At 47.8% G+C, this 25778-nt stretch overlaps 1 protein-coding gene across 1 annotated transcript in view; it reads left to right on the forward strand.

Annotated features, from left to right (window-relative positions):
* The window catches only part of LOC120027073 (neurabin-1-like), a 124040-nt gene that overhangs the window by 83439 nt on the left and 14823 nt on the right, over positions 1-25778 (forward strand). Inside the window, exons 7-18 of the mRNA XM_038971915.1 lie at positions 631-684; positions 1784-2013; positions 4798-4894; positions 5227-5380; positions 8780-8868; positions 14557-14701; positions 15024-15144; positions 19770-19818; positions 22375-22494; positions 23071-23094; positions 23397-23579; positions 24123-24312. Of these exons, the coding sequence (XP_038827843.1) occupies positions 631-684; positions 1784-2013; positions 4798-4894; positions 5227-5380; positions 8780-8868; positions 14557-14701; positions 15024-15144; positions 19770-19818; positions 22375-22494; positions 23071-23094; positions 23397-23579; positions 24123-24312 (1456 nt within the window). The remainder of the gene's footprint in view (positions 1-630; positions 685-1783; positions 2014-4797; positions 4895-5226; positions 5381-8779; positions 8869-14556; positions 14702-15023; positions 15145-19769; positions 19819-22374; positions 22495-23070; positions 23095-23396; positions 23580-24122; positions 24313-25778) is intronic.

The following is a 25778-nucleotide window of genomic DNA, read 5'->3' on the forward strand; positions in this document are numbered from 1 at the left end:
TACTTTGTACCTTTCTCTCTATCCCTCTACTTTGTACCTTTCTCTCTCTCCCTCTCTACTTTGTACCTTTCTCTCTCTCCCTCTCTACTTTGTACCTTTCTCTCTCTCTCTCTCTCTCCCTCTACTTTGTACCTTTCTCTCTCTCCCTCTCTACTTTGTACCTTTCTCTCTCTCTCTCTCTCCCTCTACTTTGTACCTTTCTCTCTCTCCCTCTCTACTTTGTACCTTTCTCTCTCTCCCTCTCTACTTTGTACCTTTCTCTCTCTCCCTCTCTACTTTGTACCTTTCTCTCTCTCCCTCTCTACTTTGTACCTTTCTCTCTCTCCCTCTCTACTTTGTACCTTTCTCTCTCTCCCTCTCTACTTTGTACCTTTCTCTCTCTCCCTCTACTTTGTACCTTTCTCTCTCTCCCTCTCTACTTTGTACCTTTCTCTCTCACTCTCCTTCTTGGTCTCCTGTTCTGTGAGTCTCTCCCTGTCAGTGGTAGAGAGTGCTGTCATGCATGGGCTGGGCTGTGTGGCTCTTCTCAGTGGTTGTGTGTGTGTGTGTGCATGAGGCTTGTCCAGCACAGAGGCTGCGCAGCCAAGTGTTTGATCATCAGATCGACCTCCTCCCTTTCTACTCCCTCAGCTGCAGATCAAGCACACTGTCACCGAGGCAGAGATACAGAAGCTCAAAAACAAGGTAAGAAATGTCCCCTGCTGTCATCTCTAAGATGAATGGTATAAAAGGCAAATTAAGTGCAATAAACGCATGAGAAATAGACATATGTTTGGAAAAAGGACATCATTGGACAGTGCAGGGTATAATAGTTTCTATTTTAAGTTATTTCTGAATATTTAAGGCAATTGCATGTATATTTCAGCAGTTTAGCTTCACTGCACGGCAGAGTTGCCTCTTGCAGTTTCATGTCAAAGGTGTCTGGGCAGTGAGAGAGCCAGTGGTTAAGTGAGAGTGACATGCAAGCAGGCACAGCTTTCTAAAAGTTTCTGGTTTATCCTCCCTCTGCATCCTCACGAGGACAGCTTAGCTCAAACTGCAGGAAATGATTTAGAGATATTAACTGAATTCAATGAGTGGATTTAGTGAAATTGAAAGATAAGCTTGTTGGTGTAATACTCTGAGCATGAGCTGCTCTGGTGGTCCTTGGGAGAGGGTTGCTTTAGAAGTTTGCCCTGAGGAGTAGAAGGATTTAATACAATACCAATGTTTAGAAGGAGGTCACACCAATAAACTAAGCTCAACGAAGGGCTTGTCAGTACATGGTCTGTTAGTTTCTCTCCGTTGTGAAGGCTGGATAGTAAGCCTTAAGTCAAGTATATTATGGTGCTATATATTTTATGTTATGTGTTTAACCCATAGCACGGTCTCTTTTTTAGTGTTGACTATCATACTGTACCTGAGTTTCCATGGCAAAAAGAAAAACACAAAGCAGACTAAAGTCTTTGTTCCTTTAAAACCTATTGTGTGCTATAGCTTGAAAAATTAACAAATGTTTCTTCCAACATTAGGACTATTTCCAAAGAAATATTGTCATCTTCATGTTTTGTTTGCTTTACTTACTTACTTCCTAGTATCAAAGTACTGGTATCGTGACAACATGTAATACTTACATGTAATAGTGTGTCGAGTCAGTCAGCTGGCTTGTGCGTTACAGTATTTGGAAATCTGTCAATACTGTATTTGTGTTCCACTGTTTGTATTTAATGATGTGCCTAGTGGTGGGTGTAGGCCGTGTTGGTGTGAGTGTAATACCATGCTTATCTGTGCTTGTCTATCCCAGCTTGCTGTGGTGGAGAGGGAGAAGGCACGCTGGGAGAAGGAGAAGAGCCAGCTGAAGGCCAGCATGGAGGAGAACAAGGAGAGGATGCTGAAGCTGGAGAGTTACTGGATCGAGGCCCAGACCCTGTGCCACACGGTCAACGAGCACCTGAAGGAGGCCCAGTGCCAGTACACCACCCTAGAGAAGAAGTACAACAAGGCCAAGAAACTCATCAAAGACTTCCAGCAGAAGTGAGTCAAAGTCTGGTACTAAACTGGTCTAAATTAGACAATATACTGGTTCAATATACTGTATCATTCTTAGCCTTGGTAAGGCTTGTTATGTTACGAACCCAGGTTCTATCCCCTATTTGGGAGTTACTCATCCCCAGACGTGTTGCTCTGGTCTAGTCAGTACCTAGCCACACACTCCAGGCGTGTTGCTCTGGTCTATTCAGTACCTAGCCACACACTCCAGACGTGTTGCTCTGGTCTAGTCAGTACCTAGCCACACACTCCAGACGTGTTGCTCTGGTCTAGTCAGTACCTAGCCACACACTCCAGGCGTGTTGCTCTGGTCTATTCAGTACCTAGCCACACACTCCAGACGTGTTGCTCTGGTCTAGTCAGTACCTAGCCACACACTCCAGACGTGTTGCTCTGGTCTAGTCAGTACCTAGCCACACACTCCAGACGTGTTGCTCTGGTCTATTCAGTACCTAGCCACACACTCCAGACGTGTTGCTCTGGTCTAGTCAGTACCTAGCCACACACTCCAGACGTGTTGCACTGGTCTAGTCAATACCTAGCCACACACTCCAGACGTGTTGCTCTGGTCTAGTCAATACCTAGCCACACACTCCAGACATGTTGCTCTGGTCTAGTCAGTACCTAGCCACACACTCCAGACGTGTTGCTCTGGTCTAGTCAGTACCTAGCCACATACTCCAGAAGTGTTGCTCTGGTCTATTCAGTAACTAGCCACACATTTCAGATCTGTTGCTCTGGTCTAGTCAGTACCTAGCCACACACTCCAGATGTGTTGCTCTGGTCTAGTCAGTAACTAACCACACATTTCAGATCTGTTGCTCAGGTCTAGTCAGTAACTAGCCACACATTTCAGATCTGTTGCTCTGGTCTAGTCAGTAACTAGCCACACATTTCAGATCTGTTGCTCTGGTCTAGTCAGTAACTAGCCACTCAGATGTGTCCATGTCATCTGTTGCTATGAGTGTAAAACTGGTTGTTTACGACTGAAAACCTGAGAATGTATTACTACATTATTCAGACTACTTTGGTTCATATGGACATGTCAAACCTTATTATTGTAGCTTTTTTTTAAAATTCAAGTCCAAGTTTAGAGGCATTTTCAAATTGTTGCTTATTTTAGGTAATACACTCACTATATGTTATGTCCTATAGTATGTTTATCAAACAATTTCACAAACAAATTCCACCCATTAGTCTGGAGGACATTTTAACCAAGTGGCACTCAGTTGAAGGATTGCTTTAGAGAGAGAGAGCTGTGTTGACTTCCTTCCTGTGCAGCTCTCCTCCACACCGCAGCCGCTTTCTCAGCAGTGAGTTGATCTCTATGGTCATTCTCATCAGAACCGCTTTGCCCCTCTCCGCTCTGAATGCCTTTAATTGCCCTTGCCCTTGATGCGACATGTCCGTATTGGGTTTGTTATGGTTGTCTGTGTGTGTGCGAGGGAGCCTTGCGTCCTTCAGCCCTGCTGAAGAGAAAGGCAGGACTGTGTCTGACTGTCACTCTGACTTAAGTTCACTGAGCTCCTATTCTCCCTGGGATATTCTCCTTTACCATCTCTCACACACACACACACACACACACACACACACACACACACACACACACACACACACACACACACACACACACACACACACACACACACACACATACACACACACACACACTGCACCCTTTCCCTTTCCCTTTCCCTTACCCCTATACACTCTTGTTAAAGGAGACAACAGAGAGATGAGCTCTACCCATCCCTTCACATCCCTGTCCTCACCCCTCTGAGAGGAGCTGTTCCCAACCATCCAACCACCTAACACTCTGTCCCTGTCCACACCCCTCTGAGAGGAGCTGTCCCCAACCATCCAACCACCTAACACTCTGTCCCTGTCCTCACCCCTGTCAGAGGGCCACCAACATACCCTTCTAACCTCACCCCTGTCAGAGGGCCACCAACATACCCTTCTAACCTCACCCCTGTCAGAGGGCCACCAACATACCCTTCTAACCTCACCCCTGTCAGAGGACCACCAACATACCCTTCTAACCTCACCCCTGTCAGAGGGCCACCAACATACCCTTCTAACCTCACCCCTGTCAGAGGGCCACCAACATACCCTTCTAACCTCACCCCTGTCAGAGGGCCACCAACATACCCTTCTAACCTCACCCCTGTCAGAGGACCACCAACATACCCTTCTAACCTCACCCCTGTCAGAGGGCCACCAACATACCCTTCTAACCTCACCCCTGTCAGAGGGCCACCAACATACCCTTCTAACCTCACCCCTGTCAGAGGGCCACCAACATACCCTTCTAACCTCACCCCTGTCAGAGGACCACCAACATACCCTTCTAACCTCACCCCTGTCAGAGGGCCACCAACATACCCTTCTAACCTCACCCCTGTCAGAGGACCACCAACATACCCTTCTAACCTCACCCCTGTCAGAGGGCCACCAACATACCCTTCTAACCTCACCCCTGTCAGAGGGCCACCAACATACCCTTCTAACCTCACCCCTGTCAGAGGGCCACCAACATACCCTTCTAACCTCACCCCTGTCAGAGGGCCACCAACATACCCTTCTAACCTCACCCCTGTCAGAGGGCCACCAACATACCCTTCTAACCTCACCCCTGTCAGAGGGCCACCAACATACCCTTCTAACCTCACCCCTGTCAGAGGGCCACCAACATACCCTTCTAACCTCACCCCTGTCAGAGGACCACCAACATACCCTTCTAACCCCCATCTCCTCTGTTTCTTCCAGAGAGGTGGAGTTTGTCCAGAAGGAGGATGCAGAGAGGAAGAGGCTGGAGGATACAGAGAAGGCCCACCTGGAGGAGATCCAGGGACTGCAAGTCAGGGTAACTATACTTTCTCTGTATATTCCCTCTCCCATTTTCTCAATGCTGCTGATTACACCCATTCCTTTTTAGGTGAGCATTCAGTACATACTTGCCACAGTATATGGCTTTGATGTACATGTATACGCTTACAATGCTGACTGTGTACAGTGCAAAGCTGTCTAAGTACAAGATAAATCCCTTATGTAATTACCCCAGTTCAACATTAGTACACTGCCTTGATTAGACATTTCCCCTGCTGGTACATGATGTTGCCAGTGGAGGGAGCCACTGTACAGCCACACTGCATGGGTCGCTAACCCTGAAACTCATTTAAAACGGTTTCTTCGCAGATTGCAGCCCTGGAGTCTGAGCTGATGCAACTGATGAAACAAAATGGCATCCAGATGAACAACAACAACAACAGCGCCCAACAGCAGAGTCCTGGGATGGCCGGCCCTGCCAGAGGTGAGTCCCCGGGAGATGGAGAGATCCAGAAATACAGTGGTCATATTCTAGTATAGCTCCCTGCCTAGGCAGTAATACCCACAATGTGGAAATAGAATACACATTACTGGTTATGTTCAGATGATTGACCCTGAATCTTCCATCCATTCTAATTTTACATTGTTTTGTCATTTAGCAGACGTTCTTATCCAGAGCAACTTACAGGAGCAATTAGGGTACCTTGCTCAAGGGCACATTGACAGACTTGTCACCTAGTCGGCTTGGAGATTCAAACCAGCAACCTTTCAGTTACTGGCCCAATGCTCTAAACCGCTCGGCTACCTGCCACCCTCTCATCCCCCACTTCTCACTTCTCTTCCCTATGGGCCCTGGTCAAAAGTAGTGCACTATATCTGTCCTATCAGCTCCTTTCCTATTTCCTGTGCCCTCAAACTCTACAGTTATTGCCTTATTAGGGACATGGAGGGGCAAACAAGGACTGTGTCTCACTCCAAATGGCATCCGATTGGCTCTGGTCAAAAGTAGTGCACTATGTAGGGATTCGGGAATAGGGTGTCATTTGGGAAGCGGCTTGTATTAATGCATACTGTCATCACTAGCTCTAAGACTAACAGTACCCAAAGGCTTGAGATGTGTCTTGTATTAATGCATACTGTCATCACTAGCTCTAAGACTAACAGTACCCAAAGACTTGAGATGTGTCTTGTATTAAAACTTGTTTTGCATGATGCTCCTCTTTTGCAAATCCCTCTTATTCTTTTTTCACCCACCGTGCATTATCTCTGAATGCACTTTGAACTTTGACCTCGTACTCCAATGCCACTTCAGTAAACAAACAAACAGTAAACCATTGCAAACTAAATCTGTCCTTCAGACGTAAACACATGGTGTGTGTCCTAAATAACACCCTACTTCCTATTTAGTGCACTATGTAGGAAATAGGATTCCATTTGGGATTCATACTATCACTGGCCTTTTTTTTCTGGGCTCCTCTGGCTTCTTCCAGTCCATTATAATGGATGCAGTGACCCTTGATCTGCCATCTCCGGGAGCCATAATAGACCTGATGAGGGGACATTGGGCAGTCTCCGAATACTGATCCAGATCTGGAGAGACTGAATGAGGCAGTTGATTAAGCAATATCAGGGAGCGAGAGAGAGGGAGGTAGAGCGAGGCGGAGGCAGGGGGAGAGAGGCGGAGGCAGGGGGAGAGAGTGATGGAGGAGAGAGAGAGGGAGAGGGAGGTAGAGCGAGGCGGAGGCAGGGGGAGAGAGTGATGGAGGAGAGAGAGAGGGAGAGGGAGGTAGAGCGAGGCGGAGGCAGGGGGAGAGAGGCGGAGGCAGGGGGAGAGAGTGATGGAGGAGAGAGAGAGGGAGGCGGAGGCAGGGGGAGAGAGGTGGAGGGAGGGGGAGAGAGTGATGGAGGAGAGAGAGAGGGAGAGGGAGGTAGAGCGAGGCGGAGGCAGGGGGAGAGAGGTGGAGGGAGGGGGAGAGAGTGATGGAGGAGAGAGAGAGGGAGAGGGAGGTAGAGCGAGGTGGAGGGAGGGGGAGAGAGTGATGGAGGAGAGAGAGAGGGAGAGGGAGGTAGAGCGAGGTGGAGGGAGGGGGAGAGAGTGATGGAGGAGAGAGAGAGGGAGAGGGAGGTAGAGCGAGGCGGAGGCAGGGGGAGAGAGGCGGAGGCAGGGGGAGAGAGTGATGGAGGAGAGAGAGAGGGAGAGGGAGGTAGAGCGAGGTGGAGGGAGGGGGAGAGAGTGATGGAGGAGAGAGAGAGGGAGAGGGAGGTAGAGCGAGGCGGAGGCAGGGGGAGAGAGGCGGAGGGAGGGGGAGAGAGTGATGGAGGAGAGAGAGAGGGAGAGGGAGGTAGAGCGAGGCGGAGGCAGGGGGAGAGAGTGATGGAGGAGAGAGAGAGGGAGAGGGAGGTAGAGTGAGGCGGAGGCAGGGGGAGAGAGGTGGAGGCAGGGGGAGAGAGTGATGGAGGAGAGAGAGAGGGAGAGGGAGGTAGAGCGAGGCGGAGGCAGGGGGAGAGAGGCGGAGGCAGGGGGAGAGAGTGATGGAGGAGAGAGAGAGGGAGAGGGAGGTAGAGCGAGGCGGAGGCAGGGGGAGAGAGGCGGAGGCAGGGGGAGAGAGTGATGGAGGAGAGAGAGAGAGGGAGAGGGAGGTAGAGCGAGGCGGAGGCAGGGGGAGAGAGGCGGAGGCAGGGGGAGAGAGTGATGGAGGAGAGAGAGAGGGAGAGGGAGGTAGAGCGAGGCGGAGGCAGGGGGAGAGAGTGATGGAGGAGAGAGAGAGGGAGAGGGAGGTAGAGCGAGGCGGAGGCAGGGGGAGAGAGTGATGGAGGAGAGAGAGAGGGAGAGGGAGGTAGAGCGAGGTGGAGGCAGGGGGAGAGAGTGATGGAGGAGAGAGAGAGGGAGAGGGAGGTAGAGCGAGGCGGAGGCAGGGGGAGAGAGGCGGAGGCAGGGGGAGAGAGTGATGGAGAGAGAGAGGGAGAGGGAGGTAGAGCGAGGCGGAGGCAGGGGGAGAGAGGTGGAGGCAGGGGGAGAGAGGTGGAGGCAGGGGGAGAGAGTGATGGAGGAGAGAGAGAGGGAGAGGGAGGTAGAGCGAGGCGGAGGCAGGGGGAGAGAGGTGGAGGGAGGGGGAGAGAGTGATGGAGGAGAGAGAGAGGGAGAGGGTAGAGCGAGGCGGAGGCAGGGGGAGAGAGGCGGAGACAGAGGGAGAGAGTGATGGAGGAGAGAGAGAGGGAGAGGGAGGTAGAGCGAGGCGGAGGCAGGGGGAGAGAGGCGGAGGCAGGGGGAGAGAGTGATGGAGGAGAGAGAGAGGGAGAGGGAGGTAGAGCGAGGCGGAGGCAGGGGGAGAGAGGTGGAGGCAGGGGGAGAGAGTGATGGAGGAGAGAGAGAGAGAGAGAGGTGGGAGGGAGGGAAGGAAGGAAAGGGAGGAGGGAGAGAAAGAGGGATGGAGGGAGGGACCCTTCTGTGATTAGGCCTGTTCTGCGAATAGTGGGGTGTGATTTGATTTGGATGTTTGTGTGTGTATTTACCTACCGTTCATACAGTCCTGTAAATCTATCCATAGTGGAGTAAGTAGTCTTGGCTTGTGGGACGCAGAACGGCTCATAGGAGCAGGAGTCTATCTCCTGTTTCTGTTTCTGTAGCGTGAGGCAGCTTGATGTACAAGGACATCCCCTAGACAGGACGCTAGTCTAAGGAGATTGATTGATGGTAAGGGCCTACAATAGATCTACACATGTATGGTACCTAATGTCCAACAGCCTCTCTTTTATCACAGATTATTTTCATCTATACAGTATGTTCATGTAATTCTATAGCAAGAGGACCTTTGTTAGCCTGGTCCCAGATCTGTTTGTACTGTAATTTCAACTCCTTGTCATGCCAAAAAGGATAGCACAAACAGATCTGGGATCAGTGTTGTGTTGTGTGTTGTTCCAGAGCTGAGTGAGGTGGTTCCCCACGCTGGAAGCAGACAGAGACTCTCCAGAGGACTACTACAGGACAGCATCAGCTCTACAGAGGGAGAGGTTAGAATGGACACACACACGCACGCACACACAGCACCAGTTCTGTTGACTCACACCATTTTAATACATACAACATTATACATACAACATTAGGAGACTGATATCATCAGTCTGCTATAATCACTACCAGATGTTGAATCAACATTGCTCGTTGAAAATGAATTGAACTGTTTTCATACTTATATGTTTAATTGAAGTTAATCACACTGAGTGTGTGTGGTTAGCCCTGTCTGTCCTCTGCCCTTATATAATTAAGCAATAAGGCACGAGGAGGTGTGGTATATGGCCAATATACTACGGCTAAGGGCTGTTCTGTGGAGTGCCTGGATACAGCCGTTAGCCATGGTATATTGGCCATATACCACAAACCCCAGAGGAGCTTTATTGGTTATAAACTGGTTACCAACGTAATTAGAGCAGTAAAAATACATGTTTTGTCGGTCTGATATACCACGGCTGTCAGCCAATCAGCATTCAGGGTTCGAATCACCCAGTTTATAAAAGCCTTTATGTAATATATTAATTTCTGGCTACGAGTCTGTTTAATCCTGAGTAGTGTCAAAACCTATTCTCCTTCCTTACTGAGTTAATTGCTGGTAAAGTCTCTTTTGGAAAACACTCTTTCCCAGGTATAAGCTTTTTCCCTTACTCAGCAATAAAATTGAGCAGGGCTTCGCCCCAAATGCCACCCTATTGACCAGGGCCCTTTTGACCAGGGCCCATAGGACTCTGCACTATATAGGAAGTAGGGTGCCATTTGGGACTCCCACTACAGTATATAGTCTTAGAAAAGCAGGAAGACAGTCAGTCACCAGCGACTATACTGAGGACAGACAGTCACCAGACACTATACTGAAGACAGACAGTCACCAGCCACTATACTGAGGACAGACAGTCACCAGCGACTATACTGAGGACAGTCAGTCACCAGACACTATACTGAAGACAGACAGTCACCAGCGACTATACTGAGGACAGACAGTCACCAGCCACTATACTGAAGACAGACAGTCACCAGCCACTATACTGAAGACAGACAGTCACCAGCCACTATACAGAGGACAGACAGTCACCAGTCACTATACTGAAGACAGACAGTCTCCAGCCACTATACTGAAGACACAGTCTCCAGCCACTATACTGAAGACAGACAGTCACCAGCCACTATACTGAAGACAGACAGTCACCAGCCACTATACTGAGGACAGACAGTCACCAGCGACTATACTGAGGACAGACAGTCACCAGCGACTATACTGAAGACAGACAGTCACCAGACACTATACTGAAGACAGACAGTCACCAGACACTATACTGAAGACAGACAGTCACCAGACACTATACTGAAGACAGACAGTCACCAGACACTATACTGAAGACAGACAGTCACCAGCCACTATACAGAGGACAGACAGTCTCCAGCCACTATACAGGGGACAGACAGTCTCCAGCCACTATACTGAAGACACAGTCTCCAGCCACTATACTGAAGACAGACAGTCACCAGCCACTATACTGAAGACAGACAGTCACCAGCCACTATACAGAGGACAGACAGTCACCAGTCACTATACTGAAGACAGACAGTCACCAGCCACTATACTGAAGACAGACAGTCACCAGCCACTATACTGAAGACAGACAGTCACCAGCCACTATACTGAAGACAGACAGTCACCAGCCACTATATACTGAAGACAGACAGTCACCAGCCACTATATACTGAAGACAGACAGTCACCAGCCACTATACAGAGGACAGACAGTCACCAGCCACTATACAGAGGACAGACCGTCACCAGCCACTATATACTGAAGACAGACAGTCACCAGCCACTATACAGAGGACAGACAGTCACCAGCCACTATACTGAAGACAGACAGTCACCAGCCACTATACAGAGGACAGACCGTCACCAGCCACTATATACTGAAGACAGACAGTCACCAGCCACTATACAGAGGACAGACCGTCACCAGCCACTATATACTGAAGACAGACAGTCACCAGCCACTATACAGAGGACAGACAGTCACCAGCCACTATACTGAAGACAGACAGTCACCAGCCACTATATACTGAAGACAGACAGTCACCAGCCACTATACAGAGGACAGACAGTCACCAGCCACTATACTGAAGACAGACAGTCACCAGCCACTATATACTGAAGACAGACAGTCACCAGCCACTATACTGAAGACAGACAGTCACCAGCCACTATATACTGAAGACAGACCGTCACCAGCCACTATACAGAGGACAGACCGTCACCAGCCACTATATACTGAAGACAGACAGTCACCAGCCACTATACAGAGGACAGACCGTCACCAGCCACTATATACTGAAGACAGACAGTCACCAGCCACTATACAGAGGACAGACAGTCACCAGCCACTATACTGAAGACAGACAGTCACCAGCCACTATATACTGAAGACAGACAGTCACCAGCCACTATACAGAGGACAGACTGTCACCAGCCACTATATACTGAAGACAGACAGTCACCAGCCACTATACAGAGGACAGACAGTCACCAGCCACTATACTGAAGACAGACAGTCACCAGCCACTATACTGAAGACAGACAGTCACCAGCCACTATACTGAAGACAGACAGTCACCAGCCACTATACAGAGGACAGACCGTCACCAGCCACTATACACAGGACAGACATTCACCAGCCACTATACAGAGGACAGACCGTCACCAGCCACTATATACTGAAGACAGACAGTCACCAGCCACTATACAGAGGACAGACAGTCACCAGCCACTATACTGAAGACAGACAGTCACCAGCCACTATACTGAAGACAGACAGTCACCAGCCACTATACTGAATACAGACTGTCACCAGCCACTATACTGAAGACAGATATCACCAGCCACTATACAGAGGACAGACCGTCTCCAGCCACTATACTGAAGACAGACCGTCACCAGCCACTATACACAGGACAGACATTCACCAGCCACTATACAGAGGACAGACCGTCACCAGCCACTATATACTGAAGACAGACAGTCACCAGCCACTATACAGAGGACAGACAGTCACCAGCCACTATACTGAAGACAGACAGTCACCAGCCACTATACTGAAGACAGACAGTCACCAGCCACTATACTGAATACAGACTGTCACCAGCCACTATACTGAAGACAGATATCACCAGCCACTATACAGAGGACAGACCGTCACCAGCCACTATACTGAAGACAGACAGTCACCAGCCACTATACAGAGGACAGACCGTCACCAGCCACTATACACAGGACAGACATTCACCAGCCACTATACAGAGGACAGACCGTCACCAGCCACTATATACTGAAGACAGACAGTCACCAGCCACTATACAGAGGACAGACAGTCACCAGCCACTATACTGAAGACAGACAGTCACCAGCCACTATACTGAATACAGACTGTCACCAGCCACTATACTGAAGACAGATATCACCAGCCACTATACAGAGGACAGACCGTCACCAGCCACTATACTGAAGACAGACCGTCACCAGCCACTATACACAGGACAGACATTCACCAGCCACTATACAGAGGACAGACCGTCACCAGCCACTATACTGAAGACAGACAGTCACCAGCCACTATACAGAGGACAGACAGTCACCAGCCACTATACTGAAGACAGACAGTCACCAGCCACTATACTGAAGACAGACAGTCACCAGCCACTATACTGAAGACAGATATCACCAGCCACTATACAGAAGACAGATATCACCAGCCACTATACAGTCGTGGCCAAAAGTTTTGAGAATTACACAAATATTTATTTTCACAAAGTCTGCTGCCTCAGTGTCTTTAGATATTTTTGTCAGATGTTACTATCAAATACTGTAATTACAAGCATTTCATAAGTGTCAAAGGCTTTTATTGACAATTACATGAAGTTGATGCAAAGAGTCAATATTTGCAGTGTTGACCCTTCTTTTTCAAGACCTCTGCAATCCGCCCTGCCATGCTGTCAATGAACTTCTGAGCCACATCCTGACTGAAGGCAGCCCATTCTTGCATAATCAATGCTTGGAGTTTGTTAGAATTTGTGTGTTTTTGGTTGTCCACCCGCCTCTTGAGGATTGGCCACAAGTTCTCAATGGGATTAAGGTCTGGGGAGTTTCCTGGCCATGGACCCAAATATCGATGTTTTGTTCCCCGAGCCACTTAGTTATCACTTTTGCCTTATGGCAAGGTGCTCCATCATGCTGGAAAAGGCATTGTTCGTCACCAAACTGTTCCTGGATGGTTGGGAGAAGTTGCTCTCGGAGGATGTGTTGGTACCATTCTTTATTCATGGCTGTGTTCTTTGTGAGTGAGCCCACTCCCTTGGCTGAGAAGCAACCCCACACATGAATGGTCTCAGGATGCTTTACTGTTGGCATGACACAGGACTGATGGTAGCGCTCACCTTGTCTTCTCCAGACAAGCTTTTTTCCGGATGCCCCAAACAATCAGAAAGGGGATTCATCAGAGAAAATGACTTTACCCCAGTCCTCAGCAGTCCAATCCCTGTACCTTTTGCAGAATATCAGTCTGTCCCTGATGTTTTTCCTGGAGAGAAGTGGCTTCTTTGCTGCCCTTCTTGACACCAGGCCATCCTCCAAAAGTCTTTGCCTCACTGTGCGTGCGGATGCACTCACACCTGCCTGCTGATGCACTCACACCTGCCTGCTGCCATTCCCGCAGCTGAATCAACTTTAGGAGACGGTCCTGGCGCTTGCTGGACTTTCTTGGGCGCCCTGAAGCCTTCTTCACAACAATTGAACCGCTCTCCTTGAAGTTCTTGATGATCCGATAAATGGTTGATTTAGGTGCAATCTTACTGGCAGCAATATCCTTGCCTGTGAAGCCCTTTTTGTGCAAAGCAATGATGATGGCACGTGTTTCCTTGCAGGTAACCATGGTTGACAGAGGAAGAACAATGATTCCAAGCACCACCCTCCTTTTGAAGCTTCCAGTCTGTTATTCGAACTCAATCAGCATGACAGAGTGATCTCCAGCCTTGTCCTCGTCAACACTCACACCTGTGTTAACGAGAGAATCACTGACAAGCTGGTCCTTTTGTGGCAGGGTTGAAATGCAGTGGAAATGTTTTTATGGGATTCAGTTCATTTGCATGGCAAAGAGGGACTTTGCAATTAATTGCAATTCATCTGATCACTGTTAATAACATTCTGGAGTATATGCAAATTGCCATCATACAAACTGAGGCAGCAGACGTTGTGAAAATTTATATTTGTGTCATTCTCAAAACGTTTGGCCACAATTGTACAGAGGACAGACAGTCACCAGCCACTATACTGAAGACAGACAGTCACCAGCCACTATACTGAAGACCAGTTACCAGACAGACAGTCTTCAGTATAGACCTCAGATTTTTGATAGCATTTTAAAAGTAAATCTCTCTTTCTCTGTGTTCATCTTTCTGTCTCTCTTTCTATCTCTCCTTCTATCTTTCTCCTTCTTTATTGATCCCTCCCTCCCTCCTCTCCCTCTTACTTTGTCCCTCCTCCTTTCCTCTCTCTCTGCGTCCCCTCTCCCTCTGCCTCCCCTTCTCGCTCTGTCTCTCTCTCTCTCTCTCTCTCTCTCTCTCTCTCTCTCTCTCTCTCTCTCTCTCTCTCTCTCTCTCTCTCTCTCTCTCTCTCTCCAGGCATCAGAGGGCCCTGGCAGTACTCGTTCATCCATCCGGAGTGCAGCCTCCAGTACTGTCGATGAATCCAGAGCCTCCAGGGCCCCTGGCAGTGGTGAGGGCTCCCCCAGACACACCCTCCACCAGCAGGCAGCAGACAACAACGGTCAGTGTAGAACCACATCATAAACCATTATACTTAGTTTTACCCACATCAATAAAGGGATAGGTAACTCATATTTTAGTATTTTGTTCATTAGTCCAGTGTTAATATAATCCCCCAAAAATGGTACATGCCATAGGTCCAGTACAGAGCAAAAACTGTTATGATGATGTGGGCAGCATCTTACGAATATGAATGCGGAACATACATTGTCTTCAATGATGACTTCAGAGAAAGTCACGTCCTTGATCACAATGTAGTGATGTTAATACTTGTTGCTGGAAGTTTGCATCTCTTTCTTGAACCTTTCTGATGATGTGTGCAGGGTCTCAGTCTCCTGTGGTGTCCAGCCCCTCTGTCAGCCTGGATGATAAGATCCCCAGGAGCGGTCTGGACCCACTGACACGAAGCAAAGGGAAGGACCGCAGAAGCTCACCAGGAAACAGGTACTAACCATCTCTCTGCCACTGTGTTCTACAGGGTGAAGTTTCCCCTATGTACAGATCTGTGTGTGTCTGTGTCTGCACTTTTTGAAAAAAAAAGGTAATATCTAGAACATAAAAGGGTTCTTTGGCTGTCCCCATAGGAGAACCCTTTGAAGAACCCTTTTTGGTTCCCGGTAGAACCCTTTTGAGTTCCATGTAGAACCCTTTCCACAGAGGGTTCTACCTGAAAACCAAAAAGGGTTCTATCTGGAACCAAAAAGGGTTCTGTTATGGAGATAGCCAAAGAACCCTTTTGAAACCCCTTTTTCTAAGAGTGTTCATCTAAATACCCACTGTGGCTGGCAGCAGCTGCTGTGACTGCAGACAACAACACACCTGGGTCTCCTACACAACCCACAGAGATCACTGCACACCCCTCCCACCCCTAAAACCCACCCTTCCATCCCACCAAAACCAACCCCTCCATCCCACCAAAACCACCCCTCCATCCCACCAAAACCACCCCCCAATCCCACAAAACCACCCCTCCATCCTACCAAAACCCACCCCTCCACCCCACCAAAACAACCCCTCTATCCCACCAAAACCACCCCTCCATCCCACCAAAACCCACCAATCCACCCCTCCATTCCACCAAAACCCACCCCTCCATCCGAACCAAACCCAACCCTACATCCCACCAAAACCCACCCCTCCATCCGAACCAAACCCAACCCTCCATCCCACCAAAACCCACCCCTCCATCCGAACCAAACCCAACCCTCCATCCCACCAAAACCCACCAAAATCCACCCCTCCATCCGACCAAACCCCACCCTCCATTTCACCAAAACCCACCCCTCCATCCACCCCTCCATTTACTGGTGTGATTCTCTCTGGAGGTACAGGGGTTTTACTGGTGTGATTCTCTCTGGGGGTACAGGGGTTTTACTGGTGTGATTATCTCTGGGGGTACAGGGGTTTTACTGGTGTGATTCTCTCTGGGGGTACAGGGGTTTTACTGGTGTGATTCTCTCTGGAGGTACAGGGGTTTTACTGGTGTGATTCTCTCTGGAGGTACAGGGGTTTTACTGGTGTGATTCTCTCTGGAGGTACAGGGGTTTTACTGGTGTGATTCTCTCTGGAGGTACAGGGGTTTTACTGGTGTGATTCTCTCTGGGGGTACAGGGGTTTTACTGGTGTGATTCTCTCTGGGGGTACAGGGGTTTTACTGGTGTGATTCTCTCTGGAGGTACAGGGGTTTTACTGGTGTGATTCTCTCTGGGGGTACAGGGGTTTTACTGGTGTGATTCTCTCTGGGGGTACAGGGGTTTTACTGGTGTGATTCTCTCTGGGGGTACAGGGGTTTTACTGGTGTGATTCTCTCTGGGGGTACAGGGGTTTTACTGGTGTGATTCTCTCTGGGGGTACAGGGGTTTTACTGGTGTGATTCTCTCTGGGGGTACAGGGTTTTACTGGTGTGATTCTCTCTGGGGGTACAGGGGTTTTACTGGTGTGATTCTCTCTGGAGGTACAGGGGTTTTACTGGTGTGATTCTCTCTGGGGGTACAGGGGTTTTACTGGTGTGATTCTCTCTGGGGGTACAGGGGTTTTACTGGTGTGATTCTCTCTGGAGGTACAGGGGTTTTATTGGTGTGATTCTCTCTGGAGGTACAGGGGTTTTACTGGTGTGATTCTCTCTGGGGGTACAGGGGTTTTACTGGTGTGATTCTCTCTGGGGGTACAGGGGTTTTATTGGTGTGATTCTCTCTGGAGGTACAGGGGTTTTACTGGTGTGATTCTCTCTGGGGGTACAGGGGTTTTACTGGTGTGATTCTCTCTGAGGGTACATGGGTTTTACTGGTGTGATTCTCTCTGGGGGTACAGGGGTTTTACTGGTGTGATTCTCTCTGGGGGTACAGGGGTTTTACTGGTGTGATTCTCTCTGGGGGTACAGGGGTTTTACTGGTGTGATTCTCGCTGAGGGTACAGGGGTTTTACTGGTGTGATTCTCTCTGGGGGTACAGGGGTTTTACTGGTGTGATTCTCTCTGGGGGTACAGGGGTTTTACTGGTGTGATTCTCTCTGGAGGTACAGGGGTTTTACTGGTGTGATTCTCTCTGAGGGTACAGGGGTTTTACTGATGTGATTCTCTCTGGGGGTACAGGGGTTTTAATGGTGTGATTCTCTCTGGGGGTACAGGGGTTTTACTGGTGTGATTCTCTCTGGAGGTACATGGGTTTTACTGGTGTGATTCTCTCTGGGGGTACAGGGGTTTTACTGGTGTGATTCTCTCTGGGGGTACAGGGATTTTACTGGTGTGATTCTCTCTGGAGGTACAGGGGTTTTACTGGTGTGATTCTCTCTGGGGGTACAGGGGTTTTACTGGTGTGATTCTCTCTGGGGGTACAGGGGTTTTACTGGTGTGATTCTCTCTGGAGGTACAGGGGTTTTACTGATGTGATTCTCTCTGGGGGTACAGGGGTTTTACTGGTGTGATTCTCTCTGGGGGTACAGGGGTTTTACTGGTGTGATTCTCTCTGGGGGTACAGGGGTTTTACTGGTGTGATTCTCTCTGGGGGTACAGGGATTTTACTGGTGTGATTCTCTCTGGAGGTACAGGGGTTTTACTGGTGTGATTCTCTCTGGGGGTACAGGGGTTTTACTGGTGTGATTCTCTCTGGGGGTACAGGGGTTTTACTGGTGTGATTCTCTCTGGAGGTACAGGGGTTTTACTGGTGTGATTCTCTCTGGAGGTACAGGGGTTTTACTGGTGTGATTCTCTCTGGGGGTACAGGGGTTTTACTGGTGTGATTCTCTCTGGGGGTACAGGGGTTTTACTGGTGTGATTCTCTCTGTGGGTACAGGGGTTTTACTGGTGTGATTCTCTCTGGGGGTGCAGGGGTTTTACTGGTGTGATTCTCTCTGGAGGTACAGGGGTTTTACTGGTGTGATTCTCTCTGAGGGTACAGGGGTTTTACTGGTGTGATTCTCTCTGGGGGTACAGGGGTTTTACTGGTGTGATTCTCTCTGGGGGTACAGGGGTTTTACTGGTGTGATTCTCTCTGAGGGTACAGGGGTTTTACTGGTGTGATTCTCTCTGGGGGTACAGGGGTTTTACTGGTGTGATTCTCTCTGGGGGTACAGGGGTTTTACTGGTGTGATTCTCGCTGAGGGTACAGGGGTTTTACTGGTGTGATTCTCTCTGGGGGTACAGGGGTTTTACTGGTGTGATTCTCTCTGGGGGTACAGGGGTTTTACTGGTGTGATTCTCTCTGGAGGTACAGGGGTTTTACTGGTGTGATTCTCTCTGAGGGTACAGGGGTTTTACTGATGTGATTCTCTCTGGGGGTACAGGGGTTTTAATGGTGTGATTCTCTCTGGGGGTACAGGGGTTTTACTGGTGTGATTCTCTCTGGAGGTACATGGGTTTTACTGGTGTGATTCTCTCTGGGGGTACAGGGGTTTTACTGGTGTGATTCTCTCTGGGGGTACAGGGATTTTACTGGTGTGATTCTCTCTGGAGGTACAGGGGTTTTACTGGTGTGATTCTCTCTGGGGGTACAGGGGTTTTACTGGTGTGATTCTCTCTGGGGGTACAGGGGTTTTACTGGTGTGATTCTCTCTGGAGGTACAGGGGTTTTACTGATGTGATTCTCTCTGGGGGTACAGGGGTTTTACTGGTGTGATTCTCTCTGGGGGTACAGGGGTTTTACTGGTGTGATTCTCTCTGGGGGTACAGGGGTTTTACTGGTGTGATTCTCTCTGGGGGTACAGGGATTTTACTGGTGTGATTCTCTCTGGGGGTACAGGGATTTTACTGGTGTGATTCTCTCTGGAGGTACAGGGGTTTTACTGGTGTGATTCTCTCTGGGGGTACAGGGGGTTTACTGGTGTGATTCTCTCTGGGGGTACAGGGGTTTTACTGGTGTGATTCTCTCTGGGGGTACAGGGGTTTTACTGGTGTGATTCTCTCTGGAGGTACAGGGGTTTTACTGGTGTGATTCTCTCTGGGGGTACAGGGGTTTTACTGGTGTGATTCTCTCTGGGGGTACAGGGGTTTTACTGGTGTGATTCTCTCTGGGGGTACAGGGGTTTTTACTGGTGTGATTCTCTCTGGGGGTGCAGGGGTTTTACTGGTGTGATTCTCTCTGGAGGTACAGGGGTTTTACTGGTGTGATTCTCTCTGAGGGTACAGGGGTTTTACTGGTGTGATTCTCTCTGGGGGTACAGGGGTTTTACTGGTGTGATTCTCTCTGGGGGTACAGGGGTTTTACTGGTGTGATTCTCTCTGAGGGTACAGGGGTTTTACTGGTGTGATTCTCTCTGGGGGTACAGGGGTTTTACTGGTGTGATTCTCTCTGGGGGTACAGGGGTTTTACTGGTGTGATTCTATCTGGGGGTGCAGGGGTTTTACTGGTGTGATTCTCTCTGAGGGCACAGGGGTTTTACTGGTGTGATTCTATCTGGGGGTACAGGGGTTTTACTGGTGTGATTCTCTCTGGGGGTGCAGGGGTTTAGTAACTCTGGCACTCTGTTTGTAGTTGTTTGTCCCAGTCTGTTGTTCCCAACCTATTTTCACACTGTTATTGTATCTCAATGTTTGATCTGTGTTTTCTCTACTAACCCATGTTTCTTTTCCCTAGTTCCACAGAGCCCACCGCTGAGAATAGCCCAGAGAGGCTCAAGGCCAAGGTATGTGTGTGAAGAGAAACCCAAACTGTGTGTCTGTAGTGGTACTAGACTAGCCAGGTCCCATGATGTACGTACAGTAACTCTTCTGTCATTGTGTAGATGATAGGCTGATGATAGGCTGATAGGCTGATGTTTGGCTTCAGCACAGACAGTATGGTTACCAGGCTGGTACTGGACCATGTGGGTTTAAACTATTGACATTGATTAAATACTGTAGACTCTGTCTGCGTCCAAAATTGCACCCTCTCCCCTACATAGTGCCCTGGTCAAACGTAGTGTACTATGTAGGGGAGAGAGGGTGCTATTTGGGAAACCAACATTGATTCAATACTGTTGGCACGGTGATCAGAAACAGGGCATCTACATGATAATACGTATTGACAGTGCTCACTGATGTGTTCTAATGCAGATAATACCTAAAGGCTATTTATTGTGTTGCATATTGTTTGTTCACGTTGCATTGATTTAACCTGTGTCTGGTTTTGATGCGTTTAACAGAAATCTCTTACATGGCCCCACTTCTTCTCCTATTCATATGACTTGGTATTGTATTTATTTTTGTTTGCTCCAATCATACCCAATCAAACAGAATACGAACAAGTACTGTACGTAGCAGGGCATGACACGGTCAAATTAGCATATTCATATTGTACTTCATCAAAGTTAATTTCAGTAATTTACACAAATATAGAGGCATGTTGGATTAGACTGAAGTTAGTTAAATCAAATGGAAATCTGAACAGTAATGAATCATTCATAATTTCTTCAAGAATGTGAATCAGCATTTATTTTGTTATTTTAATTTCAGAGGTTGGGTTTTTGCGTAACAGCATTTCTCTTTCAATCACATTATCTAGCTCTCACTTTGTGACTGGCTGTTTGATTTGTCCATAGTAATTCATTAGTTAGATATTCTTTAGCCACTGATGTTATCAATCAAGTTATAGCAATAGGGAAATCACTTCAATATAATATCGCATTTTTTGCATAGTATCTAGTCTTTCATCCTTGATACATAACCTTAAGGCAGAGCCCGGCAACAGTCGGCCCGTGGGCCAAAACCGTCCCGCAGGTGATTTTGTTTTGCCCCCCAAAGTTTATAGTAAAAAAAATACTTTAAAATCACCTGGAATTCAGCTTAAAATGTGTTTAATTTAGGAAATCTGTTCCCAAGTATTCACACAAATAAAAGAAGAGACGCAATTGTGTCTCAATGTAATCAAGGTATGAAATGATTGTTCTTTTTGAAATACAACCTCTTTCTGGGCTTAGTTGTGGTCAATTTGTAGTGTACAAATTGTTATAATTATTTTCTGGCCCCCGACCATCCCCACCAACAAAAATCGTCCCGGGGCTGAATCTAGCTGCCTACCGCTCCCCTAAGGTGAGGTTCAAGTGATGTATCTCTCTCTCTTCTCACAAACCTCAAGGCTGCACAACAGGGAATCACTAATGGATGGTGTGCATCTGGCTCAAGCTTTTCACCCCAAAAAAGCAGCTAGTTACCGAGCTCAGTGGATCCAATCTGGCCACAGACAAGAGAATCAGACAGACTTACAGTACCTCAAATCACAAGGAGGGTTATGTTTGTGCAGACATCTAATGAAGGCTAGCGCTGACACCATGTTGACTAAGGAAAGCCCACCTTGGGCGGTAGGTAGGTAGGTCTGGCCAGCTGTAAACTTCAGAGATTAAGATGCCCCCAGTCTGTCTGCCAGACAGAGTTTATTATTGTTATCACTGGGGACAGGGAGAACTACTGAGGTCTCGCAGGTAAACACACACACACACACACACACACACACATAAACACACATGCACGCGCACATGCGTGTTCAGTCACACACACACACTCACACACACACATGCACATACATATACACAGACCGACATATGCACATACACACACACACACACACTCACCCACACTCTCTCTCACACACACTGCTGGGGGAAGATGACTCAGTTCAGCTACAGATCCCCAAACAACAACTCAAACCACAGTAAAATTGCTTAATTATGCAGTATAATATCAAAGTTATATTTCATTACGTCACATCATTGAATAATACAATATGTCTCTGAATTAGCAATAAGTCCACACAATATGTATGTAACAGTCCGTCCTGTCTAGTCCATCTATTCATTTTGAAATCAGCAGCAAATTACATCAACAATGGAATTTAGTTGCTTTGGATTAAAAACATTACACAACAAAAATGAATTTCTTTGTGTTGAGAGGGGAATACAATATGTGAGATTGGCGCTGCATCTCCATGCTAGAGGTGTCACTACAGACCCTGGTTCGATTCCAGGCTGTATCACAACCGGACGTGAATGGGAGTCCCGTAGGACGGCGCACAATTGCCCAGGTTTGGCCGGGGTAGGCCGTCATTGTAAATAAGAATTTGTTGTTAACTGGCTGGGCATGAAATGGCACACAAACTTTTGACCAGGGCCCATAGGGCACTAAATAGGGAATAGGATGCCATTTTGGATGTAAATAATGTTTTGACTAAGGACTAATAGACTTCTGCATGGTGTTGTGCTCCATAGGGTCCTGTGGTGAAGGATGATCTGAGTACCAGCAGTAGCAGCTCAGTGGAGGTCAGTGGTCTGCTGACTGAAGCCAAGATGTCCGGTCGCTCACACACCCTGGTGCTCTCCTCAGACGAGGTGAGAAACAAAGATTTGATCTCACATAAAGTATCAACCCAGTATCAACAAGCAGTAGTTATTGAACTATATTTTAAGTGCCTATATTTCACCACATAGTGCTCCTGCCATGCCAAATAACATCTGGTTGCCAAGTGTCCGGACTGTGTAACAATGGTGTTCGAATGACCTGTTTCCTGTTTAATTCCTTACAACTTATATTAAATTTAACTAACTTTGATGTAAGCAACGGTAGGTTCACTATTCAGACATTTTGTATCTTGTATGTACCCTGTAGCAGGGTCTCCCAAACTCTGTCCTGGGACTGCCCCTGGGTACACGTTTTGTTTCTTCCCTAGCTCTAGACAGCTGATTCAAATAATCAAAGCTTGATGACTAGTTGGTAATTTGAATCAGCAGTGTAGTGCTAGGACAAAAACCAAAACATGCACCCAGGGGGCCCAGGACAGAGTTTGGCAGACCCTGCCCTGTAGGCCTGTAAAGGGCACCATTGTGTGCCCTGTTCCACTGCTGCTACTGTGTTTTTGTATTGACTGGCCTCTCCTGTCCTGTTGTCCCCCGTGCTGCCATGTTCAGAGTCTGGATATGATAGATGAGGAGGTAGGATCTGGCTCTGAACGGCTAAAAGGAAACGTGTTTACATCACACGCCTCCATCCATCAATAATTCTCATATTGTTTTAACATACTGGTAGATACTCCAAAACCTTGGGACTGCATGTTTCGTATGTGATGTTCAGTCTTCAGCATGCTGTCAACACCTATTCTAAACATTTAGAAATGATTCATTTTAAATCACCCATCACTATGTGTTCGCTCTCGTTGCTTCATGTGGAGAGAGAAATAATGGTTTAAGAAAGCTTGGTTCTCTGTAGACCTCCAACCGTGTGTGTGTGTATCTAGATCCTAGATGAGGGCCAGTGCCCCAAGCAGCACCAGTGGCAAAACCTCATTGTGACAGAGTGGACCTCCCAGCAGGTATCCCGCTGGCTCATGGGACTAAACCTGGAGCAGTACATCCCAGATTTCATGGCCAAGAACGTAGATGGAGACCAGCTACTGCAGCTGGACAGTACTGACCTCAAGGTAAAGGGCTGAAACCTGTGTTAATGTGTATATCCAGCTGTGTTAGTTACGTTGGGATTCAATCTGAGGTGCGCTATAGAGCACCGCACTATACAGTTGACAATGTGCCTTTTAAAAGCATTTTCCCCGACGTTCGCAGAGATCACATTCATGGTAAAGGATCATGTCAGCTCAAGCATAAAAGTCTGTTAAAGTGCGCTGCTCTACAATGTGCCTTGGATTGAATCCTGGCCTTAGTTACTAGTAAGTTACTAGTATCACCTTCTTTACATATTGTCATATTAGGGTGTTTGGTGAAACCCGCCAAGCTACAAGTAGTTTAACTTTTTAATATAGTAACTGATTCTGAATACATTTCTGTCATTAGCTTCTATACTTGCCCTGAAGCTTTGGGCCAAAGATATTAACTGTAAAAAAACAGGCAAAAATTGTTACAGCTCGTGATGCATTCCCTGCATGTGCATCTCTTCACTCACATCCCCCCCCCCCCCCCCCCCCCCCCGATCTCTGACCCTTGTCCTGTGTGTGTGTGTTGGTGTACAGACCCTTGGCGTTGCCTCCTCCCAGGACCGGGCTCTGATCAAGAAGAAGACAAAGGACCTCAAGGTCCTGATGGAGAAGGCTCGGAGGAACTGGGAGAAACTGGACAAACAGCGAGAGAAGCTCCGTAAGAAAGAACTGGAGCAGCAACAGAAACAGGCCCACAAACCCAGCCACTCCGAGATAGCAGAAGGCGCAGCAAAGTAACCCATGGCTTTAAGACCTACCTCTCCTTGTCTTTCTACCAACAACCACGACAAAGTAGCATCTCTAGGGATAGAAACAGTCACCAGAACCACTGAGCTAAAATACCAGATGTATTATGTGAGATGTCAATTGATATAACCAGAGATACTTTTAAGGAGGAGATGGGGAAACTCCAGTGGAATCGTATTAATGCTCATTGTGTACGTTGCCCATGTGTCGTCAATGGGCCCGCGGTGCATTCTCGGGGCGATTCTGGGACATTGAGAGCTCAATTGGGTGCTGGGTCAAAAACCCAACATTACAAATCTTTTCCGAGATGTGAGATAATTAACTTGTTCTGTGTAATATCGTATAGCTTTGGAATCGTGACATTACGTACTTTTGAGGAAGATAGGCAGGTTTCTCGATTCATACCCTGACTTTGAGAATTGCGTGACGGTTTGCTTAGCAACAGCGTGATGCAGCATGACAACGTGAATGCGATTGGTTGACAGTCTGCTGTGCTGAGTGGGGCGTTATATGTTCCTCCATTCATAGCCCAATGCGATTCCCATCTCCTCCTTTCTGTAATATCTCTAGTATAACACCTAACAGGGCTTGAGTTCAGGCTGTGGAGTTCAGTGCACTACTACTGGAGGCTGTAGCGCTGGAGGCCGTCACGCTACTGTACCACCGAACAAATACCAAAATGACCAGACAGTTGGATAGTAAAGATGCTGCCCACCCACCTGCTTACCTTTCATCTCATTGTACATCCTCGTAGGTCAGCGTTTCCCAAACTCAGTCCTACGGACCCCAAGGGATGCACGTTTAGTTTTTTGCCCTAACACTACACAGATGATTCAAATGATCAAAGCGTGATGATTAGTTGAAACCAAAACGTGCACCCCTTGGGGTCCTGAGGACCATGTTTTGGAAACCCTGTCATAGTGTTTCCAAACCTCCACCTCCATTACATATTATTTATTTTGCTGTAATTCAGGTTTATTTATTCATTCGGAAAATAGAAACCCCCAAATATATCAGCTTCACAACCGTCTGTGTTCCTCCTCTTTTTATGATGTGTTATATAAAACACCTTTAGACATAATGACAATGTACATATATGATCATATAGAGAAGTCTAATGTGCCATTTTTTATCAAATGAACATGTATATTCTGTGCAGATAAATCGATGGATTTATGGAATCTGAATCTTCCCATCATAGCTCTGATGAAGCACATACTCAAATGACCTGTGTAGGGGATAGTGAATGCAATACCCAGATCTCACCACTAGGTGGGGCAATATCCAGATCTCACCACTAGGTGGGGCAATATCCAGATCTCACCACTAGGTGGGGCAACCAACACCTAGATCTCACCGCTAGGGGTCAGGGCTGTGTGGTGGATGATGGGGCAATACCCAGATCTAACCACTAGGTGGGGCAATACCTAGATCTCACCATTA

Source organism: Salvelinus namaycush, chromosome 32 (genome assembly GCF_016432855.1).
Source record: "Salvelinus namaycush isolate Seneca chromosome 32, SaNama_1.0, whole genome shotgun sequence".
Classification (NCBI taxonomy): Eukaryota; Metazoa; Chordata; class Actinopteri; order Salmoniformes; family Salmonidae; genus Salvelinus; species Salvelinus namaycush.